We start from the raw sequence: 18,511 nt of genomic DNA on the forward strand, positions 1-18,511 counted from the left end.
TAGTCCCTTGGTATTAGTTATTCTGTTTGCTGCTTTTACTGTTACTGAGACGAGTATGATGAGTCTCTCGGTATTGTTATACTCTACTGTTTTTACAGATAGTAGGACGAATATGATGATCTATCAGAATTCATGATACTCTCTGCTGTTTAGCGTCTGCCCGTGCCCTCTCCCGGGTCTCCCACCATTCTGTTACTTCCAGCTAGTTGGGTTGGCTTCACTGGTTGTTCCTGTGGGGTCGGGATCACGTCATCTCGAGGAACGCTTCCAGCGTCTTCCTTTCCTTCTCTGCTTTGGTCTCTGCAGCTCCACAGAGTGTCTTCCTGGATGGTTTTGGCGTCATTGTCGGACCATGCGGTCCACTTTCTTTAGGTCATGCCACCACCTGGAAATGCTTGCCCAGACACAAGTCGGCTCCCTTCCGTCTCCTGCACCACTTTCCCTCTTCGTTCTCCATGTCCTCTCTAACGAGGATCTCCCGTAATGCCCTTGTTTCTCTCCCCAGGTTCAAAGCTCCCAGGCTTCACCCTTTCTGTGAACACGACTCTGTAATGCTAGTCCTTCTTTGGTTTTTATGCATTTTAGCTGGGTCTCCCCAGCGGAGGATCGTTGTCCCTTTTCTCTTTCTCTGGAGTATTCTTTCTTACTCCATAGTTACCACTCTTCACAGTATTGCCAATTTGCTATAAAGGAGCGATCAGCATTACTCCTCCAGTCTTCTTCTCCTTAGTGGATTGGTGTTGGGCTCTAACATTGGAAGTGGTATCACAGTGGCACTCAGTGGTCTGTTCAGGCTGTGTCTCCTGAGGTATTGATGGTCTGTGAGGTTCATAGGGAAGTGGGGCAGGGAGTTCCTTCACGTAACGGGAGTCCTTGTCCCCAAGAGCAGAGTCTCTGTCTGTGAGGTCCCGCTTGCCGCCACCCCTAGGGGGAATGTTGCGTAGCGCGCACCTCCCTAGCCTCACAGGGGAGGGCTCCCCTTTGGGGAGAAGGGACGCGACCCTGTGAATCACGTTGGGGAGAATTTTCATTTCTGTGCTAATTCCCTTCAACCTTAGAGATCCCCACCTCTTTTGCTGGATTTAGGACTTTTTAATGTGAACACCTGAGTGAGTGGGACCTTTTTCTCACTCTTATGTGTTTTTCCCTGATTTGGATTTTATGTTTTCACTGTTTTTGGAGTCTATACAAAAAGCAGATGACTATGGAGTTTGTCAGTGACACACAGCACCCTCTGTTTAAAGGTTTAAATACCTTTTCTTGGGTGAACTACTGTTCCCAAGAATAGTAAGGTGAAATTGACCTTACTTACCTTTTTTCTTTGTAGGTCTAGTACACACCATCGCATGTGGAGTGCTGGGGTTTACTTAGTAGCCCCTTTTCCTACTTTCTCTTGTAACATTTTTGGTTACCCTTGCTACTTTAAATGGCTGGTGGCAGTGGTTTAGTTTTTACTGCCAGTGTGCTTTTTCACCGCAGGCTGAACCCTCAGCTGCACCCTGAGCTGCAGTACAGCACCCATGGGTGTCCATGTTGTCAAATTGGCCCCTGTCTTCTTTTTTCGCCATTTTCTGTTTGTGAGGTCTGTCTTGGTTTTTACTCTTTGCGTTGAGACAGGTTCAAGCCCTTTGCATGGTTTGCCTTTGGCAGGCTTCAGCCCTGAAGCCCGCTCCTGGCTACAGTGTATCTGGAAGGACAGGATGTGAGGGAGGGTCCCAAAACTCTGCTGTCCTTTTTCTCTAGGAGTGCCTGAACAAAATCAGTCCTGATTGGCCGGCTGGCTGTCCTGAAAGGACAGCCACCCTTCTGTGTGATTGACAGCCTAGGCTGTGCATGAATGGGAAAACTTGCTTAAAAGGCGAGGGTTTTGGGGCTGGAGGCAGTCAACTACTTGAAGAAACATCCGAAGCAGACATTGTGACGAGAAGCCCGCTGCAACCTTCTGGACCTCGAAATAAGGGTGAAGCCCTGCTGCTGTGCTGACCTCCTTTTTCTTATCGACAGAGAAGCTCCGGAAGGGACGACTTCTTCCCTTGGGTTAGTGGGACCAACTAACCCTGAGACGAATTCCACTTTGGCGCAATCCCCAAACTTGCTGTGCCTCTCCGTTACTGTAGAAGCCCAATGGCAGGGGTCGAGAGTCCATAACCGAGTGCAACGTCTGCCGTGAAACGAATCGGACCAAAAGCTCCAGGATCCTCCTAAAGACACTCCAGAAGCAGGAAATCCCTCACCAGAGTCCCCTCACCAGAATCCAGGACAGAGGGAGCAAGGAAATGGCACCTGGAGATATTCAATCTGGATCAGTGCTGTTTGCGAAGCGCTGAAACCACGAAGTGCCGCTGAATCAAAGAGAACCTGTAGCTGCCGACGACCTTCCCAAGTACTACCGCAGGAGCCCTCCAGACATCCTGCCTCTTGTCCCCACGACTGAGGCTCAGGAACCAGGGTCTGCTTGGCTATATCAAGACCGAATCCAGCTGGACCCTTTTCTTTTAACAAGAGGTACTGTTTGGACTTGGGGGGAGGGGGGGTCTTCTTGCCTTAAGTCGTGCTGTCTCACTTGAGATTTGCACTTGCTTAATTTTGAGTTCATTCCAACTCTCCTTTGCACAGGCTTAACAGCTTGTGTTCCTACAGTGATTTTCTGAACTATCTGACTTTGTGAAAGACTTGTATCCAACAAGTGCATCAGAACTATAGACTTTCTCCAGTTGACTTTGGCTGTCCTGGCTCCCTAAAGGCACCTTTCTGAATCCATTGACTTTGGCATTGCTTGTCCTTCAATAGGTTGTAATTTGCTGAACACTTTTACTGCTGGGAAAAGCTTACCTAGATTTCATTGGAGGATCCCAACTGTCTTTCCTTTTTAAGAAAGTATGTTCTAACCTTTCTATTTTTCCTTAACCCTTCCCATCTGAAACAGAGTCTAAAAAAAGTATATTGGTGTTGTATATAAATGCAATACTTTCTCCAGCATGGGGTCTGGCATGGATTCACATGCTCATGAATATTCCCCGTCGTCAGGCTGGGAATCCTCGGTAAAGAAAAGACCAGTATCAGTTTCGTTTCTGATCTGTCTTTCGTAGTAGTAACCAATCACTTGTCTCTGCGTCATACTGACCACAGCCAATGACTGCCCTCTACCTAAGCACCGCCTCTGGCAGCCATCTTCAGATTTTTACCGCACGTTCATGTGTTGGGATCCTCGTGCTATTGCTCTCGAGCGTTAGTGCTATTTTTTCACGTTTTTTGCTCAAAAACTTTGTTTTTTCGGTCAAAAGAGCCTCAAGCTCCACCGACTTTCCATCCGATCAACGGTGACCCGTTTCGGATTCGTCTGCGCCCCTCAAGGGTGAAGATTTCGTCGAGCTACGCTTTGGAGGACTCCAGAAGCTTCTCAGGCCCGGACATGGCCCAGGAGAAGGGAAGCTCGACGCCCGGAAAGCTGTTCAGAGGTCTGCCCTGGATGCCAGCTTCAGAACGTCTTTAAGGAGGACGAACACTCCTTTTGTCTCTACTGCTTTCATGAGGACAAGACGCACGTGGAGAAGGACTGTGCGTTTTGCGGCAACATGTCGGAGCGGACCATGAAGGACCGCCATCAACGTCTCGCCAACTGGCTGGAAGGGAAGAGCCCGTCAGGCGAGAAGAAGAGGAAGAAATCCGAGCGGTCTTCTAAGACCTTTGAGTACGCCCCGGCGACGGGGGTCCAACACAAGGCCAAGCACCGCGAGTCCGCTGGCACCGGGAGCGCCGAACGGTCGGGCTCTACGGGCGCCAGGCAGGGCGCACCCTCCCCGGCACCTTCAGCCACGAGCCAACGCTCTGGGTCGGGTAAGAGGAAGGGCGAGCACCCGGCAAAGCTCCTGGAGAGGCCCCGGTCGAGCTCGAAGGCCCCATCGGAGGGGGAGCGAGGCAGTGTCCCCCCCCTCAAGGATAAGGCGGTGAGCGCACCTAAGGTGGTAAAGGCCTTAATCCATCCGGCCAAGCCCTCTATCGATACTGTTGCGGCGACCCTGGCTCAGCCTGTGGAGGCTACACCAGTGGTGGCGACCTCGGGGCTCAGAGTCTCCCTGCCACCTCGGAGGGAGTCCTCTTTTGTGCCCATCGATAGGACCCCCGTGAAATCCCCGGCGGGGAAGAAAAAGGGGGGGCAGGGCGTCGTCGTAGATTCGGCTTCAACCTCGGAGGAGGAGCTGATCGAGGTCTTAAGCCACGGCCTTGGCGTGGAAGAAGACCGGCCCGTCGGGATGGATCCCGACGCGGGTGACGACGACATCGCCGAGGGTGCCGACGGTGCCCCTGATCGCCCGTCGGATTCCCCTCTGCCAGCGCCGCAAGACAACTCTGCGGCCATTTTGTTGGCTATACAGTCCTTATGCTCAGAGATAAGGACGAGACTACCATTGCCGACGGAGGAACCTCTCCCGTCGTGGGATCCTGAACCGGGACCTTCTGGTGTTCCCCCGCTCAAGAAAAGAAGGATTCACCCTCCACCTCCTTTTCAGCCGTCGCGCCCCGTCCAGCCCTCCTCCCCGTCCACCCGAGGGGATGATACGGGGACTGACACGGCAGCGACGGGCACGGACGACTAGGTATACGACAAGGATCTACCGTCGTCACCTCCCACCAGGGCTTCTCCTCCCGACGAGATTGGATCGTTCCACTCCATGATCGCCAGGGCATCCGAGCTTTTCCAACTCTGCCCTGAGGAGAAGAAAAAGGAAGGATTCCTTTATCAACGGCGCGAGGCCAAGAGGAAGACGGTCCTCGCGGTGCCTCTACTGGACGACATTTGGGATGAGGGCCTCGCCCTCCTCAAGAACCCTTCCACGGCGCCAGCTAGAAGAGACCGGTACGAGAAGAAGTACCGGGTCCCGGACGCGGGCCCCCTGTGCCTCCGGGCGCAGCCTACCCCGGACTCCGTCGTCTCCGCGGGGGGGGTGCGGCCTCCACATCGACTTCCCCACCGGACGACGAGGGAAAGAAATTGGACGCTATGGGACGCAGGGTCATCTCGTCTGCAGCGACGATGATTAAAGCGGCCAACGCCTTGGCTATCGTGGCCCGCTATGACAGGGAGCTATGGTACAAACTGGCTCCCCTGCTGGACTTCCTACCGGACGACAAGAGGGCGGATGCCCTGGAGATCCTACAGGATGGTGAGGTGGCGTCGGACCACGCCATCACTATTGCGACGGACATCGCCGACACTGGGTTTCGCCAGTTGGGCAACGGCGTGTGCCTTAGGCGGCGTGGATGGCTCAAGGCTACGGACTTCCGTCAAGACGTACAGACCAGAGTCCTGGACATGCCGTTCGATGGGAACAACCTGTTTGGGAAAACAGTGGACGATTCCCTTCAGGCCATTAAAGCGGACACTGAGACGGCCCGGGCCCTTGGGGTTCTGCAGCAACGACGGACGCCCTTTCGGAGCAGCGGAGGCAAGGGCGCCTCCAAAGGTTCCGACGGCGGTTTCTCCACCTACCGTCAAGGCCCGCTCGTCGTCTCAGGAGGCCTACAGAGGACGAGGCAAGTCTGACGGACCCCGCCACCGTCGCCACAGAGGTCAAGGCGGCAAAGCCTCGTCGAAACAGGATTGAACCGGCCGTGGGGTCGGGCCCCCACCGAAGCACCCCGGTGGGAGGCCGGCTGGCGAGCTTCGTCAGCGTGTGGGAGTCCATCTCCACCGACCGTTGGGTGCTGGACGCCTTAGCCCGGGGCCACGCGCTCGAGTTTCAACGAAGGTGCCCGCGCATCCCCCCCCCGTGGCCAGGAAAGAGCTTCACGTCCCTCAGCTTCTCCTGGAGGTAAGGGCGATGCTCAGGAAGGGTGCCATCGAACTCGTCCCAAAGAGGCTTCGGGGCTCCGGAGTTTACTCGAGATACTTCCTCGTGAAGAAGAAGACGGGAGGATGGCGCCCCATCCTAGACCTGCGACGTCTGAACAAGTTCATCAAGGCGCAGAAGTTCCGGATGGTCACCCTCCAGCACGTCCTGGGTCAGCTGGAGGAAGGAGACTTCCTGTCGTCGTTGGATTTGGAGGATGCCTACTTCCATATTCCCATCCTAAAGGGGCACCGAAAATTCCTCAGGTTTGTGGTCCAAGGGCGTCAGTACCAGTTCAAAGCCCTCCCCTTCGGACTACGGTCGGCACCCAGGGTATTCACCAAGTGCCTTGCACCGGTGGCGGCTCAGCTGCGCCGCGAGGGGATCCACGTCTACCCCTACCTGGACGACTGGCTCATCCGAGCCAAGACGAGGGAGCTCGCCGTGGAGCACACGGCAAGGACCGTCCAACTTCTCACGGACCTGGGATTCTCCGTGAACTACGCCAAGTCCCACCTGGTACCCGCGCAAAACGCACTGTTTCTGGGAGCGAAGCTCGACACAGTGTCCCTTCTGGCCTCCCCGTCGGAGGAAAGGACCAGGTCCATCCTGGGCAAGGTACAGCGGATGTTGGTTTCCGACGCGGCCAAGGTGAGGTCCATCAAGTCCCTCCTCGGAATGATGTCTTCTTGCATCTACCTCATTCCCATGTGCAGGCTCCGGAGGCGCCCGTTGCAGGAGTTCCTGGACGCGCGCTGGATCCAAACGACGGGCGGCTTCGAGGAGAGGATCACACTCGACGAGAGTTTCCGCCGAGCAGTCCGGTGGTGGGGCACCCGCGCGCATCTGACGGCGGGCATGGGCTTCCAGACCCCAGACCACCAGGAGACAGTGACCACGGATGCCTCCCTGGAAGGGTGGGGAGTGCACACCGAAAATCTGCACGCGAGAGGCCTTTGGCTCCCGACGGAGAAGTCCCTCAATATCAACGTCCTGGAGCTCCGTGCAGTGTTCTGGGACCTCAGGTCCTTCCTTCCGTCCCTCAAGGGCAAAGTGGTGAGGATCTTCACCGACAACACCACCACCATGTTTTACATCAGGAAACAGGGCGGAACCAGGTCCCCAGCACTGTCCAAGGAGGCGCAGGACCTGTGGCATTGGGCCGTCGCCCAAAGGATGTTTCTGGTGCCGTTTCATCTGGCAGGGAAAAAAAAACACCATCGCCGACTCACTCAGCAGGGAGCTGCGCTCGTGCCACGAGTGGGAACTACGGCAGGATCTAGTGGATCGCCTCTTCCGACGGTGGGGCACACCCCAGATCGACCTGTTCGCGACGGCGACGAACTCCAAGTGCCAGAGGTTCGCCAGCAGGTTTTCCCAGGCGAGGAGCATGGGCGATGCTTTCTCGTTCCCCTGGGAGGGCCTGTTCCTCTACGCGTTCCCTCCTTTGCCACTGCTAATCCGGCTCGTCAACCAGCTCAAGAGGTCACGGTGCAGGATGATCCTAGTCGCACCTGCGTGGCCGAGGCAGATATGGTTCCCGGACCTTCTGGACTTGTCAGCGTCCCCGCCAATCAAGCTGCCGGTGGACGCGGATCTACTCTCCAGGGAAGGAGGCGCCATCCTCCACCACGACCCGAAATCGCTGAACTTGCAGGCCTGGCTCCTGCAGCGCTAGAGTTTGGAGGATACGACATACCGGCCGACTGCAGAGAGGTTCTTGCTAAGGCCAGGGCGTCCTCGACTCTTAAATGCTACGGACACAAATGGAAGAGGTTCTCTGACTGGTGCCACGCACAGAAGATTAACCCTCTACGGATTACGGCTCCCCAGGTACTGCCGTACCTGCTGACGCTGGCCAAAGCTGGTCTGGCACACGCGTCCATCAAGATTCATCTTGCTGCGATCTCCCGATACACCAGAACCACGGGGCGGACGTCCTTGTGGTCTCATCGTCTGGTGAAAGAGTTCATGAAGGGACTGTTCAGATCGTTCCCGCCGGTGAAGGCTCCGGCCCCGGCGTGGGAGCTCAACGTGGTGCTGACCAAGCTCATGGGACCTCCGTTCGAGCCTCTGCACTCGGCCCCGTTGAAGTTTCTGTCGTGGAAAACAGCGTTTCTTGTGGCCATCACCTCCGCACGACGGGTGGGAGAGATCCAGGCCCTTTCCTGCAAGGCCCCGTACTTGACTTTTCACGACACGAGGGTAGTGCTCAGGACGCACCCCTCCTTCATGCCCAAGGTACCGTCGGACTTCCATCTCAACGAACCCTTGGTGTTGCCTGTGTTCTTCCCGTCGCCTTCGTCGCCGGCTGAGAGGACTTTGCACTCGCTGGATGTGGCTAGAGCGCTGAAGTTCAACGTGGACTGCACGAAGTGTTTTCGGAAGACGTCACAACTCTTTGTGAACTTTGGACCTGTCAATCAGGGGAAGGCTCTCTCGAAGGCTTCCATTTCCAGATGGCTCTCCGGCTGTATCATGTACTGTCATCGGTTGGCAAACCGACCGCTGCCTGGCCGTTCGAGAGCCCATTCCACCAGAGCGATCGCAGCTACCACGGCGTTCCTTTCTGGTGTGCCCCTGCTGGACATATGCAGGGCTGCTACGTGGAGGTCGACGCACACCTTCACGAAATTCTACTGCGTCGATCGGGATTCCAGGGAGGAGTCCAGGGTCGGCCAAGCAGTGCTGCGCAACCTGTTCGCCTGAGGTGAGCCTGGTGAGGAGGTAAGATGCTTAATGTTGAGTTTGATGTAATGCTTAATGTTGAGCCTTTGCCACCTCCCGTGGTTGTGCATGTGTGTACTGCTATGTATTCTTTATTCATGAGCATGTGAATCCATGCCAGACCCCATGCTGGAGAAGGAACAAGTTACTTACCTGTAACTGTTGTTCTCCAGCATGGGTCTGGCATGGATTCACATGCGAACCCTCCCGCCTACCCCTCTGCGGCTCTTCACTTGGTCATACTGCCATTTCACGTGCTTCCAAATCTGAAGATGGCTGCCAGAGGCGGTGCTTAGGTAGAGGGCAGTCATTGGCTGTGGTCAGTATGACGCAGAGACCAGTGATTGGTTACTACTACGAAAGACAGATCAGAAACGAAACTGATACTGGTTTTTTCTTTACCGAGGATTCCCAGCCTGACGACGGGGAATATTCATGAGCATGTGAATCCATGCCAGACCCATGCTGGAGAACAACAGTTACAGGTAAGTAACTTGTTCCATCCTCATTATTGAAGTCACTTCAGGGTGTAGGAGAAACCGGGTGTAGGGGACAAGACGGAGATCCTGGTGGTGGGTTCTCCTTCCGAGTCCTCTCTCTGGTCTTCATCCTTCTGGCCCTCTGACTTTGGGATCTTACCCATTCCTGTATTGGTGGTCAAGAACCTGGGGGTCCACCTCACTTTGTCACTATCCATGGCGACTCAGTTTTTACGGAGTATGTATGTCAGGGCACTTCTTTCTGCAGGTTCTCCGTGGGGTATTACCCTATCTTTCTATCCATCTTCGCCCCCAGGTTGTCGCTGCAGTGGTCATTAGTCGTATTGACTACTGTAATGCCCTGTTTCTGGCCCCAGCCATTGGGTCTGATCCTTTGGCTGCAACGTCTACAGAACCTGGCTGCTAGGGAGGCCACTTCCACTCCCTATAGGGCCCATATTAGCCCAGTACTTTGTGCCCTCCAGTGGCTCCCAGTGGCAAAAAGGATTGAGTTAAAATCCATGTGCATGGTACACAAAGCATATTATCACCAAGGGGCCGATTACTTGCATGACAATTTCAAGTCCTATGTGCCAGGGTGCTCTCTCCAATCAGGTGATGCGCACCTTGTGGCTATTCCTGGGTTTTGTCATCAGAGAATTGGGGCCGTGCCTTCTCCGTCTTGACGGCTAAACTTTGGAATGATCTGCCTACTCCCCTCAGACGGGTTGAGGACCATCTGAGTTTTCGTCAGCTACTTAAAACCTGGCTTGTTGAAAGCCCTCCGGTAGCCTTGATACTTTGTGCCTCCTCGCGTCATGATGCCTTCGGCCGACTGTGAGTGTTACAAGTACTTTTAACATAACATAGCAAGAAGGGACAAGCAAACCAAAAATGGAGAAAAAAGAATACAGCCACCATTTTTGGTCAATGGTGTCGCTTGTGTGCACTACTGCGGCTGCGTGTACAGCCTGGATGTAAAAATTGCACATAAGGAGGCAGGATAAAACCACTGCAATCAGCCATTCAGCTTAGCTTGTCACTGTAACTGAAAAGTTACAGGAGCAGTGAGGATACTATGTAGCCTAGCAGCACTCCACATAAGGTGGATGTGCTGATCCCACAATATAAAAGATATGAACGATACAAATATCTTCCTATAACAGAACATACAAAGGGAATCCCAAAGGACACCCAGCAACACTGGACAGATTGTTTTGTGATGCAAAGGTCAAAAGACAGATGCCATAAAACTTGGAGGAGAGCATAACTGGGAGGCTTGCTGACTTTTGTGGACAAGCCAACTCCCTTGCCTTAATGAATGAATGCCTGATGATGGGTACAAATAAGCCAGATTTCCTGCATAAAAGACGAAGGGTTGCTGTTCCCTGTACTGGTGGGCCTAACCATTCCTGAGACCAACTGCATCTTAAGCGATCCCATTAAGAGCTGCAACTGTCCTGGGTTGCAATCTCCCAATACCCTAACACCTGGGCCATTTTGCTGTGTATCGAAGTGCGGTTTTGGCTGGAACCATGTGGGCATCCGTGTGGGCCTACTTTGACTCTTTCCTGCTCCTAGATGTCTTCTCAACCGAGTCGGAGTCCGAGAAACAGGAAAGTCTGGCATGTGACAACCGTCGCTGAACTGAAGTCTGTGTCGAGTCCCAACAAGCAAGTATTGTGGAGATTGTCTACTGGGTGTCCGATCACAAGAGGATGACTGGCTGCTCGAGCTAAAAGTTCCTTCTTCAGCCACCAGGCCAAGAAATCCAAACTGGAGCATGCTGTCGTCTAACCTTGGGGACCTGCCAGTGACATTGCTTTCTTCTTCACAAAAGGTACTGTTCCGCTTCTATGTACCTACCTGGGTGCTTGCTGTGGTGTTCTGTGCTCCTCCTGAGCTTCTTGAGACATGTCGGGATGGACAACCCAATCATGTTCTCCCTGGCATACGGACATCGGTCCTTGGGGCTACAACCATTTGGGGAAGTCTACCGAACCTCCCTGAAACATTTGTGTTTGGTAAGAATTAATGCAGTCACACTGTGTGAGAATACACAAAACTTATCTGCTTGGTATTAAGCAGCCCACCTTTTGCTATAGGACTGTGTGACTGAGCAACCAGGCCTATCTGAAGAGACCTAAATGTGAGCTGTAGAGCTGTACAAATTAAATCCATTAATACAAGTAGCCAAGTAACACTTATACTCAACGTTTCAGTTATAAATAGTTATTAATTTATTTAACATCAATTTTACGCAATTCTTTGTAACAGTTCAAGTAACTTTTGGCAATACTTTTCAGAATCAGTCAAGCTGGTGAATACTCTTTGGATATGCACAATACAGTTCTTCTACACCCTGAAGGGATTTCAATTACAAGGATAGTATTTGCATTTATATATCACATCAATATACTTTTTAGACTGTTGCAGAAAAGAAGAGTTGAGGAAAATAAAAAGGTGGGAACAGTTGGACAACGGAATCCTCTAATGAAGTCTAGACAAGCCTTTCCCAGTAGTAACAGTATTCAACAAGCGACAACCTATAAGGGACACGCAATACCAAAGTCAATGGATTTAGAAGAATGCCTTTAGTGAGCCAGGACAGCCAAAGTCATTTGGACAAAGTCTAGAACCTGATGCACTTATTTAATAAAAGTCTTTCACAAAGTCAGATTGTTCAAAGGAAAATCACTGTATGCACACAAGCTGTTAGGCCTGTGCAAAGGGGGGTTGAAATCAACTCGGAAAGTTAAGCAAGTGCAAATCTCAAGTAAGACAGCATGACTTCAGGCAAGCAGGTAAGTACCCCCAGCCCAATCAATACCTCTGGTTAGAAGAGGTGGTCCAGCTGGATGTCGCCTTGCTACAGCTATGCCTACCCTGGTTCCTGAGCCTCAATCGTGGGGAAAAGAGGGAGGACGTCTGGAGGGCTCCTGCGGCAGTACTCAGGATGGTCGTCGGCAGCTACAGGCTCTCCTCGATTCAGCAGCACTTTGCGGTTTCAGCATTCGCAAACAGCACTGATGCAGAACAAATCTCTGGTTGGACTTTCCTTGCTCCCTCAGGCCTGGACTCTGGTGAGGGGACTGTGGATTGGGATTTCCTACTTCTGGAGTGGCCTTAGGAGGCCTCTGGAGGTTTTGTCCGGATTCGCTCCACGACAGACGTTGCACTCTGTTATGGACACACAACCCCTGGCAGTGGGCTTCTTCAGCAACGAAGAGGCACAGCAAGTCGGGGATTGCACCAAAGTGGAGTTTGTCTCAAGGTTAGTTTGTCCCACTAACCCAAGGGAAGAAGTCCTCCCTTCCGGAGCTTCTCTGTCGATTTCAAAAAAGGAGGTCAGCACAGCAGCAGGGCTTCACTGGGCAATTCAAGGTCCAGGAGGTTGCAACGGGTTTCTCTTCATGGTTTCTTCCAGTGGTCGACTCTGACTCTAGTACCAAAACCCTGGCCTTTTAAGCAAGTTTCCCATTCATGCATAGCCTAGACTGTCAATCACACAGCAGGGTGGCTGTCCTTCCAGGACAGCCAGCCGACCATTTAGAATGGGTTTCGATCAAGCACACCTAGAGACAAAGGAAAGGGGAGTTTCGGGACCATCCCTCACATCCTGTCCTTCCAGACACACTGGAGCCAGGGGCGGGCTTCAGGGGTGAACCCTGCCAAAGGCGAAACACACAAAGGGCTCAAATCTGTCTCAACGCACAAAGTAAAATCCAAGAAAGACCTCACAAACAGAAAATGGTGAAAAAAGAAGACTGGGCTATTTTGACAAAATAGTCACCCATGGGTGCTGTATTGCAGCTGAGGGTTCAGCCTGCAGTAAAAAAGCACAATTGTAGGAAAAACTAAACCACTGCCACCAGCCATTTAAAGTAGGGAGGGTAATAAAGAATGTTACATGAGAAAGTAGGATAAGGGCCTACTAAGTAACGCCCCCGCACTCTGCATAAGATGGTGGGTGCTGGACCCACAAAGAGAAAAGGTAAGTAAGATCAATTTCACCTTACTATTCTTGGGAACTGTAGTTCTCCCAAGAAAAGGTATTTAAACCTTAAGAGAAATCCAAAGGATTTCTCAATGACACTGCACTGAAGGCGCTATGTGTCACCATACAAAAAGCAGATGCCTATGGAGTTTGTCAGAATCCAAAAACAGTAAAAACACAAATTCCAAATCGGGGAAAAAGACATGAGAGAGTGAGAAAAAGGTCCCACTCATTCAGGAGTTAAAATTAAAAGGTCCTAAGTCTAGCAAAAGAGCTAGGGGTCTCTAAGGTTGAAGGAAATTGGCACATAAAGGAACATTCTCCCTAACACTTCATTTAACAACCACTTTCCTTTTTTGCAACATAGAAGAATCCTCTGAATCTTTTAGACAGTGTCTGCCTTGCATTGTTCTTCTCATGGGCCCTGGTACCCCAGTGCCCCATCTGACTTTGAGACTCTAATTTCCAGATAGAGTTGGACTACCTAAGCATAGGCTGCTTAAACGTTATTACCAGTGGTGATCTGCTATTGCACTGAATGTTGGTTGATCTGGTTTGCTAATCTTAAGCTACTGACTACTTACCTGTGTTCCACCTAAGATCTACTATTGAAACTGAGTATTGAATGCAAACATCCTACTGTATATATGTATAACTGTTTTACTTACCTAAAGCCTGGTATTGTGTTGCCTTAGTGTATATAATAACAATACTCATATATATGTATAAGTGTGTAATTGTTTCCTTGACTGTGAGTGTGCTTTGAGCCCTTTGTACTTACCTACAGCCCTTCTCCCTCTTAGACTAAGCATGGTTGCTCGACCATAGCTACCAAACCTTTTGTGTAGTTCAGACCAAACCTAAGAGTTGGAAGACTATACACCTAAGAGTGAGTCTTCTAGAGTCCTACCACAGGTGGACCTTTGGAAAACTCCCTAACAAGTAGGCGTGCAGTTGTCATTACAGTGAATAAACGTTACTGAATTTGGCATTTTTACTTAAACAACATGAAATATATTTGTATACATAATGTAAATCTCCCCTCACTTCTAACTGCAATAATCGCCCACAGAGCACTCATTAAGTCCTCCACCACTCCCCCACACTGTATTTTCCACATTACCTTCATATCATTCTGCAAGATCATTGTGTTCCCATCTCAACACTATTGCCTGCCTTAACAGAGCCAACCATAGTCACTCATTTTGTTTAATTTCTGCTTTAGGATGGAGACTTTGTCTTTGAGTCGTTGCTCGTGCTGCCACCCAAATGATACACTGATATTCGCTGTGTCGGATCCAAGCCCGGGCATGGAGAATGTCTGCCCCATGCAGGCCTTATCTGTGCTTCTTGACATCTGTCTGCAGAACATCAGTAAGTAGAGTTCAGTATACTAATACTAGTCCATAATTGGAGACTAACAGTATCCTTGCTGCCAGTGCTCCACATGAGATTTTGAAGTGGGGTATTTTACTTTGTTTTTTAAAGTTGGGAGTAAAAGGGAAAGTCCCATTCCCAATGAGAGTATTTTACAAGCAAGTAAAAATGTTTTAACTGTAAACCAGAAAGTGTTTTACACTAAACATTTCTTTGCACCTACTTATTCATGGACATTATATTGTGTGCCTCTTCAAATCAGGCAGTAATAGTAGTTTTTCTCTTGCATTATGTGTGCTCCTGGTCCAAATATATCCAAATATATCCATGGAGCTAGCTATGTGGGTGACAACAGGGGCACAAGTTCTTATGTGTGAGTTTCTGTTGGGAGTGTTTGTACTCCCTGGTTTTATTTTTGGGAGTATTTACCTACCGTTTATAGGAAGTAAAAGTGACTAATACACCCCTTATCTGTAGGGCTGCTTGCTGGTTTGAACTGGGCTAATGGTACGGAGGGTGGGGTAGAAAAAAGGAGTTAAACTTGCACTAACTGTGCTCTCATAGTGACCCAAGGCATTTACCTCTGTTTTGCTTATCTTGTGTATTTTCCCCTTGTTTTTTCTGAATCCTTCTCTTTTCTCACCCATTCTCTCTCGCTGACATTTCCTCTTTTGTATCTGTTCCCTATTTCCTCTTACTCTCAGATTTCCTCACCACCCTCTGCCTCCTCCCAAACAGGCTTGCCCCTACCACCTCCTCATCCCACTTTCTTAATGTATGTATTTATTTATTTGTTTTTGATTATGAAAGAACCTTTACAAACTTAACTACAATTTTTCAACAATGTAAGACAATACAGTCAATCAATTTGAACTTTAAACCTTTACAAATACTAATACAAATAATCTAATCTAAAATCGCCTACTTCATTTCAGTGTTACCGGTTGATGTCTCCATCTTATCTAAACTCTTCCATAAAAGCATATATGTTTAAAATGGAGATAAGGCAATTCACATTTCTATACTATAAAACCAATATAACATAGCAAACAGCTAATTAAAAAATACATTTTTTAAATTCTAAAATTACTGCAAGCTACTTTAATCACAAGAAATAAACTATTTCCTACTGTGGATCATCTTGTATTAGCATTTAAAAGCATTACAAACTGGTGCCATAACCAGTACAAGGCTATGTGTACCTGCTCAGACTCAGTATTTAGGCAATAATCCATCACTTTAGAGTCCTAGTGATGCACCCATTTACCCAAGAGAGACATATAAACTGTACCCAATGCTTTGCATTCTTTAAATACATGCCTAGGAGTCTATATGGTTCCTGGTAAGTTACAGACATGACCTATTCTTTGGTCTAGTGGAATCTTTAAATAGGCGCCCTTAAAAACAAACAGTGGTAACTGATTCGTACGCAGCCTAAACCTCAAATCCACACTGCCAGACTTGGACATACCTTGTCAACGATGATAAGCGAACACCATTATTAGTCCAATCCCTTCCATTCACTTTCCTAATAAATAGGTCTTTGAAAAAATGTGGAACTCTGTTCCCCAGTCAAACTCACGGTGCCAATTTATAGTATTATTTAAATTCTCAATAACAGGTTTAAAATCACTTCCACTGTTTTCTCGAACCAACCCTGTTTCCCGCCCCCCAGAGCTAACAATTGACATTAGGGCTTGAATTCCCTTTTAGGTGCAAGGCCCCCTGTCTTTCCCACAGCAGACCCTTCAACGACATCAATCCCAATTCAAGCCTCACATACTCAACAGGAGTGGAGGGAGGGAACTGCACTACTTTTCTCCAGAAGTAACCCTCCAGTTTATCCAACCAACCTACTTCTCTCATAGCCACATCTTCCAAACCATACAAAACCGTAGGGCAGTGGCTTTGTTTGTATAATGCAACATTCCCCTCAATAGAATAGCCTGCAGTCTGATTTGAAAATTTAGCAATCATGTGGGTCAAACGTTGGGCCTTATTCTACTTGGCTTCAAATATATGTATATAATCCTTTTTTGTACTCATCGCTAGTCCCAAATAGGGATATTTATTAACATAGTCCAGAGTACCCAGACTTGTAGAGAACGTCGGTCGATTTCTCTTTTTTGCTGTTATCAACATTACCTTTGTTTTTCCCATATTTATTGTCAACCCATTATCATTTGCATACTTCACCAATTTCTCGAACATCCCCTTTGCTCCATGTAGAGTGTGGTTTACAATCACCAAATCGTCAGCATGGAGCAAAGAAGGAATAGGTACACCCACACTTGGACAACATCCAGTAGCCACTGGGAGCCTTAGAGGGAGGTCAGCCAAATACAGGTGAGAGAGCAGAGGGGCCAAGACACATCCTTGCTCACCCTTGCTGACATATTGCCTGCATCGTCCAACCTCCCCCGACCCCCTGTGTTATGGTGCAGCCCTTTTAATATGGATGTTAGCCATGTCGGACAGCCCAACCCTTCATTTTATTCCAAAGTTTAACTCCATTTACACTATCAAGGCTGCTTGAAAGTCAATATAGATTACATATAGCGTTGCTGCCCTGGAAATCAATGTGTCTAAAATCCTAAGGTTGTACATAGTAGAACTACCCTGGCGAAATCCTATCTGTACAAAATGGAGTAACTGTGATCCATCAACCCAGGCCTGTAAGGCCCTGAAGGTAAAGGATGAAAACATTTTACCTGTTATATCCAAAAGCAAATGGGACAATAGTCTGTCATTTTCCGGGTTCAGACGATCACCATTTTTATATACTGGAAGCAGTATTGATTGCTGCCATGATGTTGGAATAGTCTGTGATTGGCATACTTTTTCAAATAAAATCTCCAATATCTTGGCCCAACCTATTGGGTCATGTTTCGGGACAACACTGGCTATTCCATTAGGGCCAGGGGCTCTTGAGCACTTAAGTTTACATTTCTTTGTATAATTTCACTCCATGTAATGGTCAACAGCCACCCTCCTGGGAAATATTGCAGCCCCGTCTCTTGAGTGACCTCACCATTTTTGTCATTCAAGTGATCAAGCCACACCTGTTCCTTTATGGGGTTTAAGGTGTGCTTCTTACTCTCACCCTTAGAACTCACTAAAATGGAGCATGTATTTCTCGTGGCTCCACCTTTGAGGGCACAAATCATATTTTGCCATTGTTTGTTCTTAATCAAGAATTTCCAGCACTTTAGTCAACATTTGTATTTATACTTAATAGCCTTTGTTAATCGGTTCAAATCACTTTGACCCCTAGCAGTCTGTAAAAAAACTCTCAAACTCCGTCTCATGTCCCTTTTCGCATCTCGAATAGCAGTATCAAAATCTTTTGCATGCTTGTCAACAACTATAAATTGTCCCGTGGTGTAAGTCCCTGTTAGGGAGAATTCTCATAAATGCGCTAATTCCCTTCACCTTAGAGACCCCCAGCAACTTTGCTGGATTTAGAGGACTTACTTTTTTTTACCTGGAAAGAGTGTGAGCCTTTTTTCCCCACTCTCATGTATTTTGATGTGTGTTTTAAATTTCTGTTCTTTGATTATGAAGTTTTAGATAGGCATCATATGTTCATGTGTGTTATACAGCACCCTCAGTGAAGTGACACAGGGATGTCTTTTAGGCTTCCCAAAGGTTTAAATACCTTCTCTGGGATAAACTACTGTTTCCCAGAGAATGTAAAGTGAAATTGACTTTACTAGTCTTTCCAAATTCCTAGACCCAGCACACACCATCTTACAATGAAGTGCTGGAGGGTTTACATAGTATCCACTGTGTCTAAGTACTCATGTAGCAGTCAGATGCTACCCTTTCCTATTGAAAAGGCTGGTGGAAGTGGTTTTACAAAGTACTACCATGATTTTTCCCGACCGCAATCACCGGTAGCTAAAAATCACGGTAGCCATGTTTTTCAAGATGGTGCCTTAAGCCCCTTTGTTTAAACAGGTCCTGGTCTTCTTTTCTCGCCGTTTCTTTTTGGAAAGGTCCTTCTAGTGTTTGTCTCTGCGCGCCAAACCAGGTTTGGTCCCTTTGTTCGTATGCCTTTGGCGTGCTTCAGGACTGAAGACCGCCTCTGGCGTCTAGGT

General features: G+C 49.2%; 1 protein-coding gene across 2 annotated transcripts in view; it reads left to right on the forward strand.

The window, feature by feature from the left end:
• LOC138569198 (uncharacterized) overlaps window positions 1-18,511 on the forward strand; it is a 694,078-nt gene that overhangs the window by 419,490 nt on the left and 256,077 nt on the right. For both annotated transcript variants that reach the window (XM_069646958.1, XM_069646959.1), the window contains one exon: window positions 14,260-14,408. In XM_069646958.1, coding sequence (XP_069503059.1) covers window positions 14,260-14,408 — 149 coding nt within the window. The remainder of the gene's footprint in view (window positions 1-14,259; window positions 14,409-18,511) is intronic.

Source organism: Ambystoma mexicanum, chromosome 2q, assembly GCF_040938575.1.
Source record: "Ambystoma mexicanum isolate Mex_15411 chromosome 2q, UKY_AmexF1_1, whole genome shotgun sequence".
Classification (NCBI taxonomy): Eukaryota; Metazoa; Chordata; class Amphibia; order Caudata; family Ambystomatidae; genus Ambystoma; species Ambystoma mexicanum.